The following is an 18,354-nucleotide window of genomic DNA, read 5'->3' as shown; positions in this document are numbered from 1 at the left end:
CTAAAAAAATAGCTGCATGTTTGTTTGATCAATGAGTCCAATGGCAATGATACTGTTAATCATCTCGTTATGATCACAGTGACTTTAATTTACTACCATCTGCTGGACAAAGTTGGTCATTACGACCGATGAGCGCTCTTTACGACTTGTCATAATAAACTCGACGCCCGCTCCGCCAAGTTCACAAATCAAATTTCACGGCGCGAAGGGTTTGCAGATAGATGGAAGTCATCGGACCCAGAGATTAGCCACATTTCGATGCAAAATTATTACAGTTTTTTATCAAACCATATAGAATTTATCGTCTAACGTGCGTCTAATGCTAATTGAAAATACATTTATGTTGATGGCTTTCTCGCAATGCAGGTGGAATTGGACTTCTCATTCCCTGTCTTGCTAGCTGGCTACTACTGGCTAGCAATACAGGTGCAAATTGGTGTTGCAAGTAATTCGCGTGCGAATGACTAGTCATATGTTCAATAAAATCAGACGAGGATTGTTGTGGCGAAAGAATCACGTACAAAAACTGCATATTTAACCAAACCGCTCTGGAAAATCAAGTTACCAGCAAACCGTATTATTTTTTTCGCTCCAAAAACTCAACGGGTTTGCTAACGTTACTAGCTAATTGTAGTAGCAGCAGCCAACTAATAATTGGATCATTTGGACAATAACTCGATTATTCAGATCAGGGGCGTCCTGGTTAAGAGGTTTGACTTCAACCACCTGCCTACATTTATTAATTTTAATACCTAAATCAAGATAATTAAAGTTCAACCAATCATGGTAAGTATGGTGATCTGGTTGATAGCTCTGGTCCAGTGCGTTAGTGTCCGTGAGGAACGAGCACGAACGCCTTGAACCAGAGCTAACCTGAGACATTATCAATGATTTAACATCCTTGTTAATAACAGTCTGAAATAGTTGCAATGAGTTACCAGATAGCCTTTTGGCCTGCTTAGCAATGTGTGTTAGCTTTATGTGGAATCTGCAACAATTGGACCCCATGCATTGGTGACTATTGAAGTGAGTAGGCTACTTCCCAGCAATGTCTATGAACACACCACTAACTATATAATTGCTACTCTGTCCTCTGAACCTCTGTTATCCAATCAGTGCTCACACAATTTAAAATTAAAGTCTGATAGGCACTCCTATAAATATTGGGAACCTAATCTGTACTTTAATGAACAGAGGGAGAACATGAAGGCTGTGAGCCAGCAGCAAGCCAGCCAGCTCTTACACAACAAGTTTGTTGTTGTCCTGGGGGACTCGAGTAAGTGAACCACTGACATACATTGGTTTGTACAGTCTTGCATAGCTCCAGGCCCAAGAAGCCCTAGCCCAGGGATATCATATCTTACCCAACGACGTCTGGATACTGCAGTTTTTTTTGTGTTCAACCTGTTAATGAATTGCACCCACCTAGTGTCCCAGGCCTAAATCATTGCCTGATTTAGAGGGAAACAAATAAACACTAACAAACAAAGCAGTAGAACTGGCTTCCGGGGTCCAGATTTGAATTTGAGTGCTTGCCTGTGGTTATCAAATTGAATGTGCAGTGCACCCTTTGGATGACAAATTGCCAACTGAACTTACGTTGTCAGTCAATGTCCATAATTTGTGTTCTCCACAGTTCAGCGCTCAGTGTATAAGGACATTGTGCTTCTGCTGCAAAAGGACAAATATCTCAGCTTGGCTCAGCTCAAGAGTAAGGTAAACCTTGACTCACAGATTTGGTAGGTGAAAGTGAGATATCCCATGCAACATTTCTAGAAAGAAATTTGATCTATAGATTAAGTCTGGGTGATATATTGTCTTTTTAAGATATAACGGTATGGATCCACATACCGGTATGGATTTTTACAATACTGTCTATAAAGGTATTATCATACAGTGCTAAATAAATGAAAACTTCACTGTCAGTTTTGTCATAGTTTGGTTGAGTGTTTTTATACAAATACAACATTTGATTGGAGAAAGCACATTAAAACCATTTAGAATGCATTAGTTGCCATCCTAGGGTCATGCACTACTCATAAAATAGATAACTTGTATTATTCAGAAACATAAAATACTATCATAACACCATACTGTAAAAAATAAGAAAAACATTGATATGATATTTTGACCATGTTGTCCAACCCTACTGTAGAAACATTCTATCTCTCTATTGTAATATTTTTGCAGCTTTGCTTTCAATGTGTCCTAAAAAATTAAAAGATCCATGATTGATTTAATAATACCAGGACTAAAGTGGCTTCTAGCTTCTTCCCCCTCACAATCTACCCCCTCTCCCCCTCATCACCAGGGAGAGATGAGCTTCGAGCAGGACATCCTGGTGGAGGGTGGACGGCTGGGTCAAATGACCAACGGGACGGAATACCGTGAGGTGCGTCACTAGGATGAGAAGACGGTGATTCTTTAGGAAGTATACCTGCACTGGGAATGAATGGTCCTATTTGACACAATTATAACTCTTGGCTTCCACGTGCACTCCCTGATCTCTTATGACATCGGTCTTCTCCTTTATCTCGTCCTAAGGTGCGTCAGTTCCGCTCAGACCACCACCTGGTGCGGTTCTACTTCCTGACGAGGATCTACTCGCGCTACATGCAGAGCATCCTGAGGGACTTTGAAGACGGTCTCAAACCAGATGTCGTCATCGTTAACTCCTGTCTCTGGGACGTCTCCAGGTGACCAGTCTGTTAAGGATGTCTGCTGGTTTTACACACACTTTTTTTCCCCGTCAAGCATTCATGATACCTACTAGGTCTGTTTTATAGTGTTGACATTGTTAATCTTCTCAATCTGAAAAGTCCATGAAGAAAAGGGGGCAATCAACTAAAAGGCAAGACGAGGACAGTCTGCTTATGGATAATTCCTGTTTTCCTTTCATGTCTTCAAACCCGAAATAAGTTTAAGTTGTCATATTACTGAAAACAAAAAAGCACTCATTATACAAGTAGATAATGATGAGCGAAGATAAAGAATCGGTTCCATTTCTCATTACTGGTGATGCGGGTGGGGCTAAATCTCTAGTTCTGTATCAAAATAAGAGTTTGGTGTATTGTGCGACAAATCTTTGTTTTAGTTGCAGATGCCAATGCTGAATAAACCAATAAGCCATTAGACTGAATGGTTTTATTGGTTCTGTAGGGATGTGTAATGGACTCTAGTTTTCTTATTATGGTAAAGTGTTTTCAAAAAATGTTTTTGCTGTGGCGGTTGACTTTGCATTGCCTCCTTGAGGGCTGGCTGCTACAGTCATAGCTTTAGGCTATTGCATTCGGAAGATATTCAGACCCTTGAATTTTTCCACATTTTGTGACGTTACAGCCTTCTTTTAAAATGTATTTAATAGTTTTCCCCACCTGAATCTACCCCATAATGACAAAACCTTTAAAAAAAATTGTTGATATTACATTTACAAAAGTATTCAGACCCTTTACTCAGTACTTTGTTGAAGCACCTTTGGCAGCGATTACAGCCTCAAGTCTTCTTGGGTATGACGCTACAAGCTTGGCACACCTGTATTTGGTGAGTTTCTCCCATTTTTCTCTTCAGATCCTCAAGCTCTGTTGGGTTGGATGGGGAGTATCGCTGCACAGCTATTTTGAAGTCTCTCCAGTGATGTTCGATCGGGTTCAATTCCGGGCTCTGGCTGGGCTGCCCAGGGACATTCAGAGACTTGTCCCGAAGCCACTCCTGTGTTGTCTGGGCTGTGTGCTTAGGGTCGTTGTCCAAAGGACAGATCTCTGTCCTTTACCCTGTTAATCTTTCCCTTGATCCTGACTAGTTTCCCAGTCCCTGCTGCTGAAAAAATCCCCACATCATGATGCTGCCACCACCATGCGTCACTTTAGGGATGGTGCCAGGTTTCATCCAGACATGACGCTTGGATTCAGGCCAAAGAGTTCAATCTTGGTTTCATCAGACCAGAGAATCTTGTTATCATGGTCTGAGAGTCCTTTAGGTGCAAACTCCAAGTGGGCTGTCATGTCTTTTACTGCGGAGTGGCTTCTCTCTGGCCACTCTACCACAAAGGCCTGATTGATGGAGAGCTGCAGAGATGGGATAATCTTTCCAGAGGGACAACCTTCTCCAGTGACCATCGGGTTCTTGGTTACCTCCCTGACCAAGGCCTTTCTCCCCCGACTGCTCAGGTTGGCCGGGTGGCCAGCTCTTGGAAGAGTCTTGATGGTTCCAAACTTCTTCCATTTAAGAATGATGGAGGCCACTGTGTTCTTGGGGACCTTCAATGCTGGTACCCTTCCCCAGATCTGTGCCTAGACACAATCCTGTCTCGGACTGCAAGAGGACAATTCCTTCGCCCTCATGACTTGGTTTTTGCTCTGACATGCACTGTCAACTGTGGGACCTTTTTATATAGACAGGTGTGTGCCTTTACAAATCATGTCCAATCAATTGAATTAACCACAGGTGGACTCCAATCAAGTTGTAGAAACATTTCAAGGATGATCAATGGAAACAGGATGCACCTGAGCTCGATTTGAGTCTCATAGCAAAGGGTCTGAATACGTATGTAAATAAGATATATATATATTTTTTTTATACATTTGCAAAATATACTGCTCGCTTTGACATTATGGGGTATTATGTGTGGATTGGGGGGGGGGGGGTTTAATCAATTTCAGAATCAGGCTGTGATGTAACAAAATGTAGAAAAGGTCAAGGGGTCTGAATACTTTCTGAATGCACAGTATATATTACACTAAGGATTCTTAGCTACATGTGATCTACATAACATGCGGAAAACCTATGCCAATCTTATGCCGATTTTCTTAATTTAGGCTCAAAAGAAGTGTCCCCCTCTTACATCCAGTAGGCCACTTTTATATTTCGCTGTATTTTGTTGTATCTGCCTGGTTTTTGTGCTTTGGAAAGGCACGGTAGAGCCGCCCTATATAATGAAGCCAAAGCAAGTCTGTCATTCATAGTCTTACTTACAGGCCCTTAACCAACAGTGCAGGTCAAGGAAGAGTTAAGGAAATGTTTACCAAATAAGTTCATGTAAAAAATAAGTAACACAATAAAATAACAATAACGAGGCTAAATACAGGGTACTGGTACCAAGTCAATGTGAGGGCGTACAGGTTAGTCAGGGTAATTTGTACATGGAGGTAGGGGTGAAGTGACTGCATAGATGATGAACAGTGAGTAGCAGCAGTGTACAAATCAAATGGGTTTGGGGTGGTGTCGTCAATGTAAATCGTCTTATGGCTTGGGGGTAGAAGCTGTTAAGGAGCCTTTTGGTCCTAGACTTCGCACTCCGGTACCGCTTGCCGTGCGGTAGCAGAGAAAACAGTCTATAACTTGGGTAATTGGACACTGCCTAGTACACTGCTCACAAAGATAAAGGGAACACTAAAATAACACATCCTAGATCTGAATGAAATATTTTTTTCTTTACATAGTTGAATGTGCTGACAACAATCACACAAATTATCAATGGAAATCAAATTTATCAACCCATGGAGTTCTGGATTTGGAGTCACACTCAAAATTAAAGTGGAAAACCTTAAAACAAGTCAAAATGAGGCTCAGTAGTGTGTGTGGCCTCCACGTGCCTGTATGACCTCGCTACAATGTCTGGGCATGCTCCTGATGAGGTGGCGGATGGTCTCCTGAGGGATCTCCTCCCAGACCTGGACTAAAGCATCCGCCAACTCCTGGACAGTCTGTGGTGCAACGTGGCTTTGGTGGATGGAGCGAGACATGATGTCCCAGATGTGCTCAATTGGATTCAGGTCTAGAGAACGGGTGGACCAGTCCATAGCATCAATGCCTTCCTCTTGCAGGAACTGCTGACACTCCAGCCACATGAGGTCTAGCATTGTCTTGCATTAGGAGGAACCCAGGGCCAACCGCACCAGAATATGATCTCACAAGGGGTCTGAGGATCTCATCTCGGTACCTAATGGCAGTCAGACTACCTCTGGCGAGCACATGGAGGGCTGTGCGGCCCCCCCAAAGAAATGCCACCCCACACCATGACTGACCCACCGCCAAACCGGTCATGCTGGAGGATGTTGCAGGCAGCAGAACGTTCTCCACAGCGTCTCCAAACTGTCACATGTGCTCAGTGTGAACCTGCTTTCATCTGTGAAGAGCACAGGGCGCCAGTGGCGAATTTGCCAATCTTGGTGTTCTCTAGCAAATGAAAAACATCCTGCACGGTGTTGGGCTGTAAGCATAACCCCCACCTGTGGACGTCGGGCCTTCATACCACCCTCATGGAGTCTGTTTCTGACCGTTTGAGCAGACACGTGCACATTTGTGGCCTGCTGGAAGTCATTTTGCAGGGCTCTGGCAGTGCTCCTCCTGCTCCTCCTTGCACAAAGGCGGAGGTAGCGGTCCTGCTGCTGGGTTGTTGCCCTCCTACGGCCTCCTCCACGTCTCCTGATGTACTGGCCTGTCTCCTGGTAGCGCCTCCATGCTCTGGACACTACGCTGACAGACACAGCAAATCTTCTTGCCACAGCTCGGATTGATGTGCCATCCTGGATGAGCTGCACTACCTGAGCCACTTGTGTGGGTTGTAGACACCGTCTCATGCTACCACTAGAGTGAAAGCACCGCCAGCATTCAAAAGTGACCAAAACATCAACCAAGAATCATAGGAACTGAGAAGTGGTCTGTGGTCCCCACCTGCAGAACCACTCCTTTTATAGGGGGTGTCTTGCTAATTGCCTATAATTTCCACCTGTTGTCTATTCCATTTGCACAACAGCATGTGAAATGTATTGTCAATCAGTGTTGCTTCCTAAGTGGACAGTTTGATTTCACAGAAGTGTGATTGACTTGGAGTTACATTGTGTTGTTTACGTGTTCCCTTTACTTTTTTGAGCAGTGTATATAGGTCCTGGATGGCAAGAAGCTTGGCCCCAGTGATGTACTGGGCCGTACGCACCATCCACTAGTGCCTTATGGTCAGATGCTGAGCAGTTGCCATATCAGGCGGTGATGCAACCTATCAGGATGCTCTCGATGGTGCAGCTGTAGAACTTTTAGGATCTGGGTACCCATGCCAATTCTTTTCAGTCTCCTGAGGGGGAAAAGGTGTTGTCGTGCCCTCTTAACGACTGTCTTTGTATGTTTGGACCATGTGTGGACACCAAGGAACTTAACTCTCGACCCGCTCCACTACAGCCCTGTCGATGTGAATGGGAACGTGTTCAGCTCACCTTTTCCTGTAGTCCATGATCAACTCCTTTGTCTTGCTCACATTGAGGGAGAGGTTGTTGTTCTGGCACCACACTGCCAGGTCTCTGACCTCCCTATAGGCTCTCTCATCGTTTTCGGTGATCAGGCATACCACTGTTGTCATCAACAAACTTAACGGTGTTGGAGTCGTGTTTGGCCACACAGTCGTGGGTTAACGGGGAGTACAGGAGGGGACTAAGTACACACCCCTGAGGGGCTCCAGTGTTGAGGATCAGCGTGGCAGACGTGTTGTTGCCTACCCTTACCACCTGAGGGTGGCCCGTCAGGAAGGCCAGGATCCAGTTGCAGAGGGAGGTGTTTAGTCCCAGGGTCCTTAGCTTAGTGATGAGCTTTTTGGGCACGCTGAGCTGTAGTCAGTGAACAGCATTCTCATAGGTGTTCCTTTCGTCCAGGTGGGAAAAGGCAGTGTGGAGTGCAATAGAGATTGTGGATCTGTTGGGGCGGTATGTAAATTGGATTGGGTCTGGGTATCTGGGAGGATGCTGTTGTGAGCCATGCCCAGCCTTTCAAAGCACTTTATGGCTACCAACGTGAGTGCTATGGGGTGGTAATCGTTTAGGCAGGTTACCTTTGCTTCCTTGGATACAGCGACAATGGTGGTCGGCTTGAAACGTAGGAATTATAGACTCGGTCAGGGAGAGGTTGTAAATGTCAGGGAAGACACTTGCCAGTTGGTCCGCGCATGCTTTGAGTACATGTCCTGGTAATCCGTCTGGCCCCGCGGCTTTGTGAATGTTGACCTGTTAAAGGTCTTGCTCACATTGGCTACCGAGAGCGTTATCACACAGTCGTCCAGAAATGCTGGTGCTCTCATGCATGCTTCAGTGTTGCTTACCTCGAAGCCAGCGTAAAAGGCATTCAGCTCGTCTGGTAGGCTCGCGTCACTGAGGAGCTCGCGTCTGGGTCTCCCTTTGTAGCCCATAATAGTTTTCAAGCCCTGCAACATCCGAGGAGCATCAGTCGGTGTAGTAGGATTCAATCTTAATCCTTTATTGACGCTTTGCTTGTTCATCTGAGGGCATAGTGGGATTGCTTACAAGCGTCCGGATTAGTGTCCCGCTCCTTGAAAGCGGCAGCTCTAGTATTTAGCTCTGTTAGGTTCTATTTATCAGAGTAAGAACTTGACGGACACCTTGAAAGCTTAAACTAGTGATGCACCGATATGACATTTTTTTGTCTGATACCGAAATCCAATATTTTCCTTGCCCAAAAAAACAATACTGATAACCGATATTAAAAATGTTAGTGGCCTTTTAAGCATTCTAGTACAGTTAACTAACAGGCACACGGACGCAGCGGTCTAAGGCACTGCATCTCGGTGCAAGAGGCGTAACTACAGTCCCTGGTTCAAATCCAGGCTGTATCACATCCGGCCGTGATTGGGAGTCCCATAGAGCGGCGCACAATTGGCCCAGCGTCGTCCGGGCCATCATTGTAAAACTGTCTTAGTTAAATGAAGGTTATACCCACACACACACACACCACACTGACCAAAAAGTTATTTTGTTGGCATTTACTTTTTCTCCCCATTACCAGTAAAACCGATTTCTTTCACTTACTTGCTGTGCTGTTTTGTTCAGCCATTTCATTCTCAACCAGGATTTCTATTGAACGGCGTTTGTTTTTGCGTGTCAAAAAAGATACACGTCAAATACCACTACTATTTGACATGTTAAGTAACACTATTTGACCAATCAGGACCTGAATACAACATAATATGACATCACATAATTTAATAGGTTAGTTTATTTGTTACGTAGTTATTACACTTTCCCTCGTATTTCATATGTTAAAACGATTCATCGATACTTGTGCTATGAAGCTGGTAAAGTTGTCTCGGGCACCTGCAGGGCTGGTCATTTAAAAAGAAATGCTAGCTAGCTTATGGATGCAAACAATGTTCTTCACCAAAAACATAGCAAAATGACAACTGTTTCAGTAGCTAGCTAACTATATAGCTAGGTGTCATCTAAAATAACCCTAATTTATAAGACAGTTATTTGATTAATGGTGGTCGGACCCATCTATGTGAAGTTAGCCACAATAAGGATTAGCCACAATAGTGGACTTTGCGGTTAGCCTTCAAAATCAAAGTTTGGCATAATTCTATTTGTATTAATTAATCCTTATTATGGCTAGCTCCACAACACATTACTCGGTCCGGTCAAGCTCTCTAGACTGATGAAGCTAGCTGGCTGCTTATAATGTTAGCTTTGGGCAACAGGGTTAAGTAGCTGGCTAGCTATTTATTTTCATGAACTGAAGTTCAATTTCAATAGACTAACAACAAGTGGCAACCTAGCTAATACTTACTCACAAGGATTCCTAAATCATTGCTAAGAATAATGAAAATGACTGCAGTTTCAATTGGTCATTGTTTTCAGGCTGGTTGTATTGGTGCTTGCTAGGTACCAAGCTAAAGCTAGCTATCCCAGAGGTTGCGGTATTGTAAACACATCATTCATGGTCGGTGTTTGCTTGTTTGCAGACTTTTTTTTTGTACAGCTTTGACAGTGCTACTGTATCTTTTTTGACACTCAAAGACCGAAACGGCGTTCCATATTATGTATGTATGTCGTGAAGCTAATAGCAGTGACGCTATTACTGTGTAACTCTGGTAGGGCAACATCTGAAAAATAGCGCACTTGGTAGTGTGTACCGGTGCTCGACCAGTCGGCAAAAGCCAACATCCACGACAAAGAACGGTTGATTGTCAAGGGCTTTAATGGATTTCACCTTTGAGTTGTCTTGCTGAAATTCTCTTACTCTTTCAAATGACTGCTCGACTTGTTGACTGCTCTTTTCACACAGCAGTCATTGTGTGTGCTAGGTTAGGAATTCTGTGTTGCCACGTAAAATTTTGCGCTACACGTGCGTCATTGCACCATGTACCTACATTATATGGGTATGCATGGTAGCTTTGACATCGGTTTTTAACATCGGTGTTGAACTAGACATCGGGCCGATACCAATGTTGGCATTTTTAGCTAATATCGTCCAATTCCGATATGTTCACCCCTATATCGTGCATCCCTAGCTTAAACCAAGTTTATTATTCCCAGAGGGTCAATACAGCTGCATCAGACAGACACGGTTCCACCCGTGGTAGTATACATACCCCAATTTGGGTGGAGTCTCCTCCTTATCGCTAAACATTGCATATTTATTGCTTGGCAGGAAACTAAGTGATACGGGCAATAAACGGTTCCCTTAACATGACCTGACCTTGACCCTCTGCTATGGCACCCCTCATGTCTCTATTATAACTAATGATTAATAATGGTTAAAGCTCGGAAATCCAAACCCATCAGCTCGATGCAGATGTTGCCTGTAATCCATGGGTTCTGGTTAGGATATGTACGTACGATCACTGTGGGGATGACATCGTCAATGCACTTATTGATGAAGCCGGTGACTGAGGTGGTATTTATAACAGTTAAAACAGCCAAGAAGTAGCCAATTCTAATGGAGGCCTATTCATTTTCTAGAGTACAGACACAATTAAAACATTGACAGATTAAATTGTTTCTGTAGGGCCTATAAGCAAACAATAAATAAATGGGCACATTTGAAAACGGGCATATGAGATGGACCATGAGATCAAATCTTTCCGCAAAATGCTTTTCTGGCCATCCCTTCCCATTTTCAACTCCCCATTTGCAGCTTTTTTCTTAACTGAATTACACATGTTAATGCCACTGAATAGTGGCTACAAAGCACAATAAGGCCGACATCAAACGCCATAACGGCTACTCAGCGAAAGCAAATGCAGGACAAAAGTGGAAATAAAAGGCGTAAATCAAAGGATTGGTTACACTAATCAAGGGAGCGAAGAAACTTGACTGAACAAATGGAGAAATCAGGAAGTAGGCCTAGACTACAAAGGAAAACTCCACGTTTTTAAAGGGAGCCGAGGCCACGCCTGGCCTTATTCAGCACAGCTTAACGGACAGCGCATCTCCTGCATCTCCACTCTTTGACACTGGTACGCCTATAGCGGAGCTCTGTGGTGCTGAAATGGACAACTCCTCTGTTCAGTTGGCAATAGATACTGTATATCCCCTTTAGGGGAATTTTTGACAGGTTATAGACGTTGTCCTTTTTTGCCTCAGTGGATTAACGTGAACTTTTTCTGACCAGAAAGTTGACGCAATTGAGTGGCTGCAAGGGGAAGGTATTTGGCCCACTAACCGAAATGGAATAGAATGCTTAAAACCTTGGTATTATATCTACGGCTTAAAACACACAACCACCTTTTAAGGTCATACACTTGTAGCCTAAGCTTGCCAAATCATGGTCCTTTGCTTTCACAACAAACGCTCAACTCTTATTTTGAAAGCTAGGTTGGACAGGATATGCATATGGTAAATGAGATGGGACTACAGATATAGCCCCACCCACATAACAAATGATGAGACAAGTGCTTTTTGGACGTTTTTAGGCTAGTTCCAACTATAAGCAACTTGTTTTTTGATATTATGGATTTAAAGACATGAAAATGTGAACAAATGTATCGTACTTGGAAATATAATCACATTTTGAATTATGTGGAAAAGCATTTAGCATCTGATAATTTTGGGCATAAAAATGGCCTAATGTTTTTCTTGTTTGGACCGATGACATAAGCACATTTTCACTGTTACTACATTTTGATTAATTATTGGAGTGGCTTGCAACGTGAGTGAAGTGGATACGTAGATAGATACCTTTTCATTTCGCCTGTAAGAACAAGTTCTCCAGTCTGACTAGTCTTCGCTGTCACTGCTATAGAGGAATAACGGAGCACAGTGACAGTCATGCTTGTGCCTTAACATCACTGATAACCGCAAGTTTCTAGCCCAAATCCCATTCTACCGCGAATTGGCGCATATGTTATATCATTTTATAAACCATGTCGCGGGCCGTTTTTTTTAAATTACTCATGGTCTGTGAGGTTTTTGGTTTGATAACACACGACCATGTTTAGTCATGTTGCCTGGCTTGCTAGCTAACATGGTACCCCTTGGTGATGCACACATTTGGATGGCAAAAAGAAAAAGGGATAGTTGGCCTACTCATAGTAGTGCCTCAAAAGTAGGAAGTGTATGCCTAATCAATGTAATTCTAAGCTAAATCTGAATCCAAAATCCATATTTTTCTGGTGTTCCTTATTCTGTTTGGTGCCTAACTTTAGGGAGCAGTGTGTGTGTGTGTGTGTGTGTGAGAGAGAAAATGGATGTGTGTGAGAGAGAGGGAGCGTGTGTAGGCTGTGTGTAAAGTTGTGTGAAGAGTAGGCTAAAGATGTGGGGTCCCCCGCCATCCTTAATGAAAAGGCAGATCATTATGCGTTTATATTACTTACTACATTCCTCCTGCCCACATGTAGGCCTTTGGATATGTGCAAATCAGCTATTTTCTGCAATAGCCTTTTCTATTATACAGTAAAAAGTTCAGTGTTTCCCCTATATTAATTTAGGTCACAGTTATGAAAACTTAGGACACTAAAGAGGCCTTTCTACTGACTCTTAAAAACACCAAAAGAAAGATACCCAGGGTCCCTACTCATCTGCGTGAACGTTCCTTAGGCATGCTGCAAGGAGGCATGAGGACAGGGCAATAAATTGCCATGTCCATACTGTGAGATGCCTAAGACAGCTCTACAGGGAGACAGAACGGACAGCTAATCGTCCTGGCAGTGGCAGATCACGTGCAACAACACCTGCACAGGATCTGAACATCACACCTGCGGGACAGGTACAGGATGGCAACAACAACTACCCAAGTTACACCAGGAACGCACAATCCCTCCATCAGTGCTCAGACTATCCGCATTAGGCTGAACTGAGGGCTTGTAGGCCTGTTGTAAGGCAGGTCCTCACCAGACTTCACCGGCAACAACGTCGCCTATGGGCACAAACCCACCGTTCCTGGACCAGACAGGACTGGCAAAAAGTGCTCATCGCTGACGAGTCGCAGTTTTGTCTCACCAGGGGTGATAGTTGGATTCTCGTTTATCATCGACGGAATGAGCGTTACACCGAGGCCTGTACTCTGGAGTGCGATCGATTTGGAGGTGGAGGGTCCGTCATGGTCTGGGGTGGTGTGTCAGAGCATCATCGGACTGAGCTTGTTGTCATTGCAGGCAATGTCAACGCTGTGTGTTACAGGGAAGACATCCTCCTCCCTCATGTGGTACCCTTCCTGCAGGCTCATCCTGACATGACCCTCCAGCATGACAATGCCACCAGCCATACTGCTCGTTCCGTGCGTGATTTCCTGCAAGAGAGGAATGTCAGTGTTCTGCCATGGCCAGCTAAGAGCCCAGATCTCAATTCCATTGAGCACGTCTGGGACCTTTTGGATTGAAGGGTGAGGGATAGGGCCATTCCCCACAGAAATGTCAGAACTTGCAGGTGCCTTTGATGGAAGAGTGGGGTAACAGCTCACAGTAGGAAATGGCAAATCTGGTGCAGTCCATGAGGAGGAGATGCAATGCAGTACTTAATGCAGCTCGTAGCCACACCAGATAATGACTGTTACTTTTGATTTTGACCACCCCTTTATTCAGGGACACATTCCATTTGTGTTAGTCACATGTCTGTGGAACTTGTTCAGTTTATGACTTAGTTGTTGAATCTTGTTATGTTCATACAAATATTTAAACATGTTAAGTTTGCTGAAAGTAAACTTTTTTCTTTTCTTTTTTTGCTGAGTTTGTTTGTGTGTGTTATTTTTATGAGTCAGTCTGATGGCATAACAACATGGCAAAATGTATAGAATTGCAGGAAATTAGGTTTAAAACAGCAACATTTTCTCTGCGGCCAAGAGGGCCTATATAATCTACAGTCAGAAACCGCTCTATTGTCCACAGCCACTACTACGCCCCGCCACTCCCCCATGCCAACTTTGCTGCTGATGAAAAATATCCTAGGGGAACACTGAACTGTGAAGTTAAATTCAATTTGTTGTATTGTGTAGAGGTGTAACTATCAGGGACAGGTTTTTGTGCAGAATGTATCCAAAACGGGAACATGCGTTCTGGGAGGGGCAGGGCTAACCCCTTGGGTATCCCGATACTACTCTGTATTGCGATCTTGAGCAAAATGATGGTATTGTGACAACTTCATCCTGAAAATAGACACATTTTCTTGCATTATACAACTTTTTTGTGTGCACATTTAAACAACATTGAACTTTTTTAGGGCCCTCACCAGTTTGTCCCTGGTCTTGTCGCCCAGGTATAACCCTAAATGGCACGATGAGTACCAGGAGAACCTTCATAAGCTCTTTGACAAGATGAACTCCATCCTGCCTCCTGAATGTCTGGTCATGTGGAACATGACCATGCCCCTGGGGAAGAGGATCGTAGGGGGCTTCTTCGTTCCTGAGGTAGATGGATGACGAGGCCGGGTCGTGTTCAATAAGCGCGGATTTGGAACCATCTTGATTTACTACCCAAACTTGAATGCTTATTTTTGGCTTTCTGCTTTAAGAATGTGTGCTCCTATTTAATGTGACCCAGTAATTTATCAATTATAATAAATGATGTACAGTGCACAACAATAATGGCTAAAGAACTATTATAGCTTCCCCTTTTAATGTCTCCCAACCAGATAGAGCACAGGGGCCCAACGCTGTGCTATGACGTGATCCAGGCCAACTTCTACAGCAGCAAAATGGCCGACGCCTACGGCCTTGACGTCCTGGACCTTCACTTCCAGTTCCGCTTCTCGCTTGAGCACCGCATGAAGGATGGGGTCCACTGGAACTCTCTGGCCCACCGACGCATCACCACCTTACTGCTGCAACATGCTGCAGAGGCCTGGGGAGTGGTGCTGCACTGTCCTGCCACTACGATTGGTTAGTACACACACACTGGAACTCTCTAGCTCACTGATGCATCACATCCTTACTGCTACTGCACAGGTCTGGGGGTTTGTGCTACACTGTCCTCTCACCACCGTTAGTTAGAACACCACACACATACAGTATAAGAAATATACATACACACATCACCTGTCTGTTTTTGAATTTGACTGTCAGTTGAAAGACTGGTATTCTTCTCCCTGTAGAGCACATTGATCATTCAGAGCAGCAGCAGCTCAAAGCCTGCACAAAAACCATGACCAAGAACACAGGTAAGTGGTGGCTTCCTCCTCACTGTATTGGTCAGTACAGTTTTACCATGCCAGGTTATTGTGACGTTGAGGTTATAAGAATATTTTGAAGATAAATACACAACACAGAGGATGAGAAGAGTAAAAACTAGAGTACTAATGGGGAATTGTAAATAGGAGTTGGGTTTCAGTTCAACATCTGTTTAGAATCTGTGGAATGTCACTCTTTAACTCAGAGCTACGTGTGCTACAGTCTGTACATTGAGTCTGGAGCAGGATACTTATTTGGCCATTGGCCCAGTTGTACTGCAAAGACTTCTCAAATCAAATTGTATTTGTCACATACACATGGTTAGCAGATGTTAATGCGAGTGTAGGGAAATGCTTGTGCTTCTAGTTCCGACAATGCAGTAATAACCAACGAGTAATCTAGCTAACAATTACAAAACTACTACCTTATACACAAGTGTAAAGGGACAAAGAATATGTACATAAAGATATATGAATGAGTGATGGTACAGAGCGGCATAGGCAAGATGCAGTAGATGGTATCGAGTACAGTATATACATATGAGATGAGTATGTAAACAAAGTGGCATAGTTTAAAGTGGCACATGTATTACATAAAGATGCAGTAGATGATAGAGTATAGTATATACATATGAGAAATAATGTAGGGTATGTAAACATTATATTAAGTAGCATTCTGATTGGTCAACCCCAGGCTAGGGTGGGGGGGATTATAAATGGCATCCTGTTCCTTTTGTTCTGTGGACAAAAACTGAGGACAGGGGAGACTGAACATCTACCTCCCAGCATAACATCTATGATTTGTCCTTCTCAAATAAACCTATTTTTCTCCCCCTGATTTGCTTTGGAGTTGGTGTTATTCCCTCATTGCTACACACCTGGCACTACCCACCAGAGCCTCATTTCAGGAGAACAGACCCCAGGATGATGAACCCAGGTCACTGCAGTGGTAAAGTGATTGACTTGACTGCCTGGTTCACTTGACTACTGTGGAGTTTAACCTGCATCTTCACCTAATGCCACTTTAAAAAGGCTGCTGTCATTCACACCCACTTGACTTGCCTCCTTCACACCTACTTGACTTGCCTCCTTCACACCTACTTGACTTGCCTCCTTCACACCTGTCCCTCTGTGCACAGCACCTGAGTAACCAATTAATTCACAAGTCCCACAACTGCGTAATGATTCATGACCACAGGTTATGGGAGGGTTTGGATCCTAAGGAATCTTTCGGTGAGTGGAGACAAATGTATGTATAATGTGTACTGACCCTGCGATGTAATTCACCAGTTGCCTGGGCAACGGAGAGGTTTGGACACTATGACGGATACGAGCCTCAGGCAAACTATTTCACTCCCAATTCAGCAGGTATGAATCTGATATTTGTATAATGACAACTTCATAATACAGCTCTTGTGAAACCTTTCTGGGAAGAACAATTCTGTATTCTTTAATTCAACTGCAACATCAGTCTGCTCGTGTCCTGTATCTCTAAAGGTGGCAGCCTGCATTTGACTCTGTCCTTCAGATCTATGGAAGGATAGCTTACGTACATTAAACTGAACAACATTTATTTTTCTTTTTTAGCTCTAGGATGGCATCCTGCTGAGGACTCGGGCCTTGAGCCCTACAGACCAGCTTTGGATGAACCCTACAGACCTGCTTCGGATGAACCCTACAGGCCTCTGGAAGGGAAATACAATGACTGCGGAGAACAGTTCTACGAGGTAAGGGGCAAACATCATTGAGGGTTTTAAAGGGACACTTCACCACTATTTCCCGTTTTCTCATGTAGATACTGGTATGTTGCTTGAAGTTATGACCACTTTAAAAGTGGTGAGGCTGAAACTCCACCGTTTTAGCTTGGCCTTTAATCTGTGATTTGATTGCCTTTTGTTTGCTTTTATTTCTTCCATTTTATTTATTTTTATTGAAGTGTTGCGATTCTAAATGCACTTTTAAATTGTCAAGTCACAATTTAACAATGAAGACACACAATTTGACTTGATTCTATGAGGACGCGCTCCCCAAGTTCGGCGCTGGCTACTTCGGCTTCGAGGAGAACCAAGCCAACAGACCGGTCAACAGACGGCCGACTGCCCCAGTGCATCACAGACATCCCCCAGTCAGACACTCACTGAACAACAGATGCAGTGAAAATAACAGGATGGTCCGGAACAGTAGTAAGTTGAAACGCGTGCACACAGTAGTTTAATCATGGGACCTCTGACACTGGCCATAGTAGGCAAGACAGATTTTGGACACAGCCATGAAGTGTAATTCTTTGTACCTATCCCTCTAGATTCCATTGTGAAGTCTCTCCTCCCTTGCTTGATGCAAAATGAATTTACAAGTAGAGCCTCTGCTCTGTAGCCAAGAATTGTATCAATCCTGGGGTGATTGGGCTATAAATTACTGTTTAGCACTCTCCATTTTCTCTCTTCCAGCTGGACACTCCAGGCCGGTGCAGCATAATGAGGCCTACCACCCCAGACCCTACGTCCCTCGCCGTCCTGAGAACAAGTATGTGATGAGGAAGAAACAACCCAGGAAGCACTACGCCCCATACACATGCCAGAGATACTGACTGGAAAGTTCTTATACAGGCCATGTAGCTCTTTGCAAACTAGGACAGAGCTTTTCCTGGTTGGATTAGGGGGGGAAACTCCTGGCCCTAAGGAGGGAGTGGCACATGTATATAGTGTTCAAACTCACTGTACTTGCTCAAAGTTATTTCATAATTCTGTCATTTGCTCTTGCCTCACAACTACATTCCTAGAGGGCTGTGTTGTCTTCTGCTCAAGAAGGTGTTTTTATTTTTTACTATTTTGAGGCTGAAAGGCTGTGACATTCTGTCAGTCTATATCTTAGTATTTTCTTGTCCTCGTGGGGGTTGGCTGTATGTTTAGGCATACTGGAAAAATGTTACAATAAAATTACACTGATTTAATGTTTAGTTGTCATGGAGTCTCCTTGTGTT

At 43.8% G+C, this 18,354-nt stretch overlaps 1 protein-coding gene across 4 annotated transcripts; it reads left to right on the top strand.

Annotated features, from left to right (window-relative positions):
• The first annotated feature begins 145 nt into the window (after nucleotides 1-145).
• On the top strand, nucleotides 146-18,324 carry fam113 (family with sequence similarity 113). Of its 4 annotated transcripts, none has more exons than XM_031832133.1 (13): nucleotides 146-786; nucleotides 1,195-1,276; nucleotides 1,637-1,716; nucleotides 2,312-2,392; nucleotides 2,545-2,696; nucleotides 14,466-14,616; nucleotides 14,841-15,087; nucleotides 15,300-15,365; nucleotides 16,225-16,311; nucleotides 16,665-16,742; nucleotides 16,962-17,101; nucleotides 17,392-17,557; nucleotides 17,822-18,324. In XM_031832133.1, the coding sequence occupies exons 1-13, from the start codon at nucleotides 784-786 to the stop codon at nucleotides 17,959-17,961; spliced, it is 1,473 nt and encodes a 490-aa protein (XP_031687993.1). In that variant the 5' UTR covers nucleotides 146-783; the 3' UTR covers nucleotides 17,962-18,324. The 4 variants fall into 4 exon arrangements, with proteins under 4 accessions (XP_031687993.1, XP_020346839.1, XP_020346838.1 ...); XM_020491249.2 differs by having other exon boundaries at nucleotides 147-786; nucleotides 16,225-16,323; XM_031832132.1 differs by lacking the exon at nucleotides 146-786 and adding an exon at nucleotides 817-1,026 and having other exon boundaries at nucleotides 16,225-16,323.
• The last annotated feature ends 30 nt before the right edge of the window (nucleotides 18,325-18,354 follow it).

This window comes from Oncorhynchus kisutch, linkage group LG9 (genome assembly GCF_002021735.2).
Source record: "Oncorhynchus kisutch isolate 150728-3 linkage group LG9, Okis_V2, whole genome shotgun sequence".
NCBI lineage: Eukaryota > Metazoa > Chordata > Actinopteri > Salmoniformes > Salmonidae > Oncorhynchus > Oncorhynchus kisutch.
This window is presented reverse-complemented; position numbering and strand designations above follow the sequence as displayed.

Bases quoted from the DNA above. Each gene is read 5' to 3' on its own strand.
- fam113 (XM_020491249.2), top strand. The intron at 14,617-14,840 runs GTAGATGGATGA...TCTCCCAACCAG, and splicing joins GGGGCTTCTTCGTTCCTGAG to ATAGAGCACAGGGGCCCAAC. The intron at 16,324-16,664 runs GTAAAGTGATTG...GTAATTCACCAG, and splicing joins GAACCCAGGTCACTGCAGTG to TTGCCTGGGCAACGGAGAGG.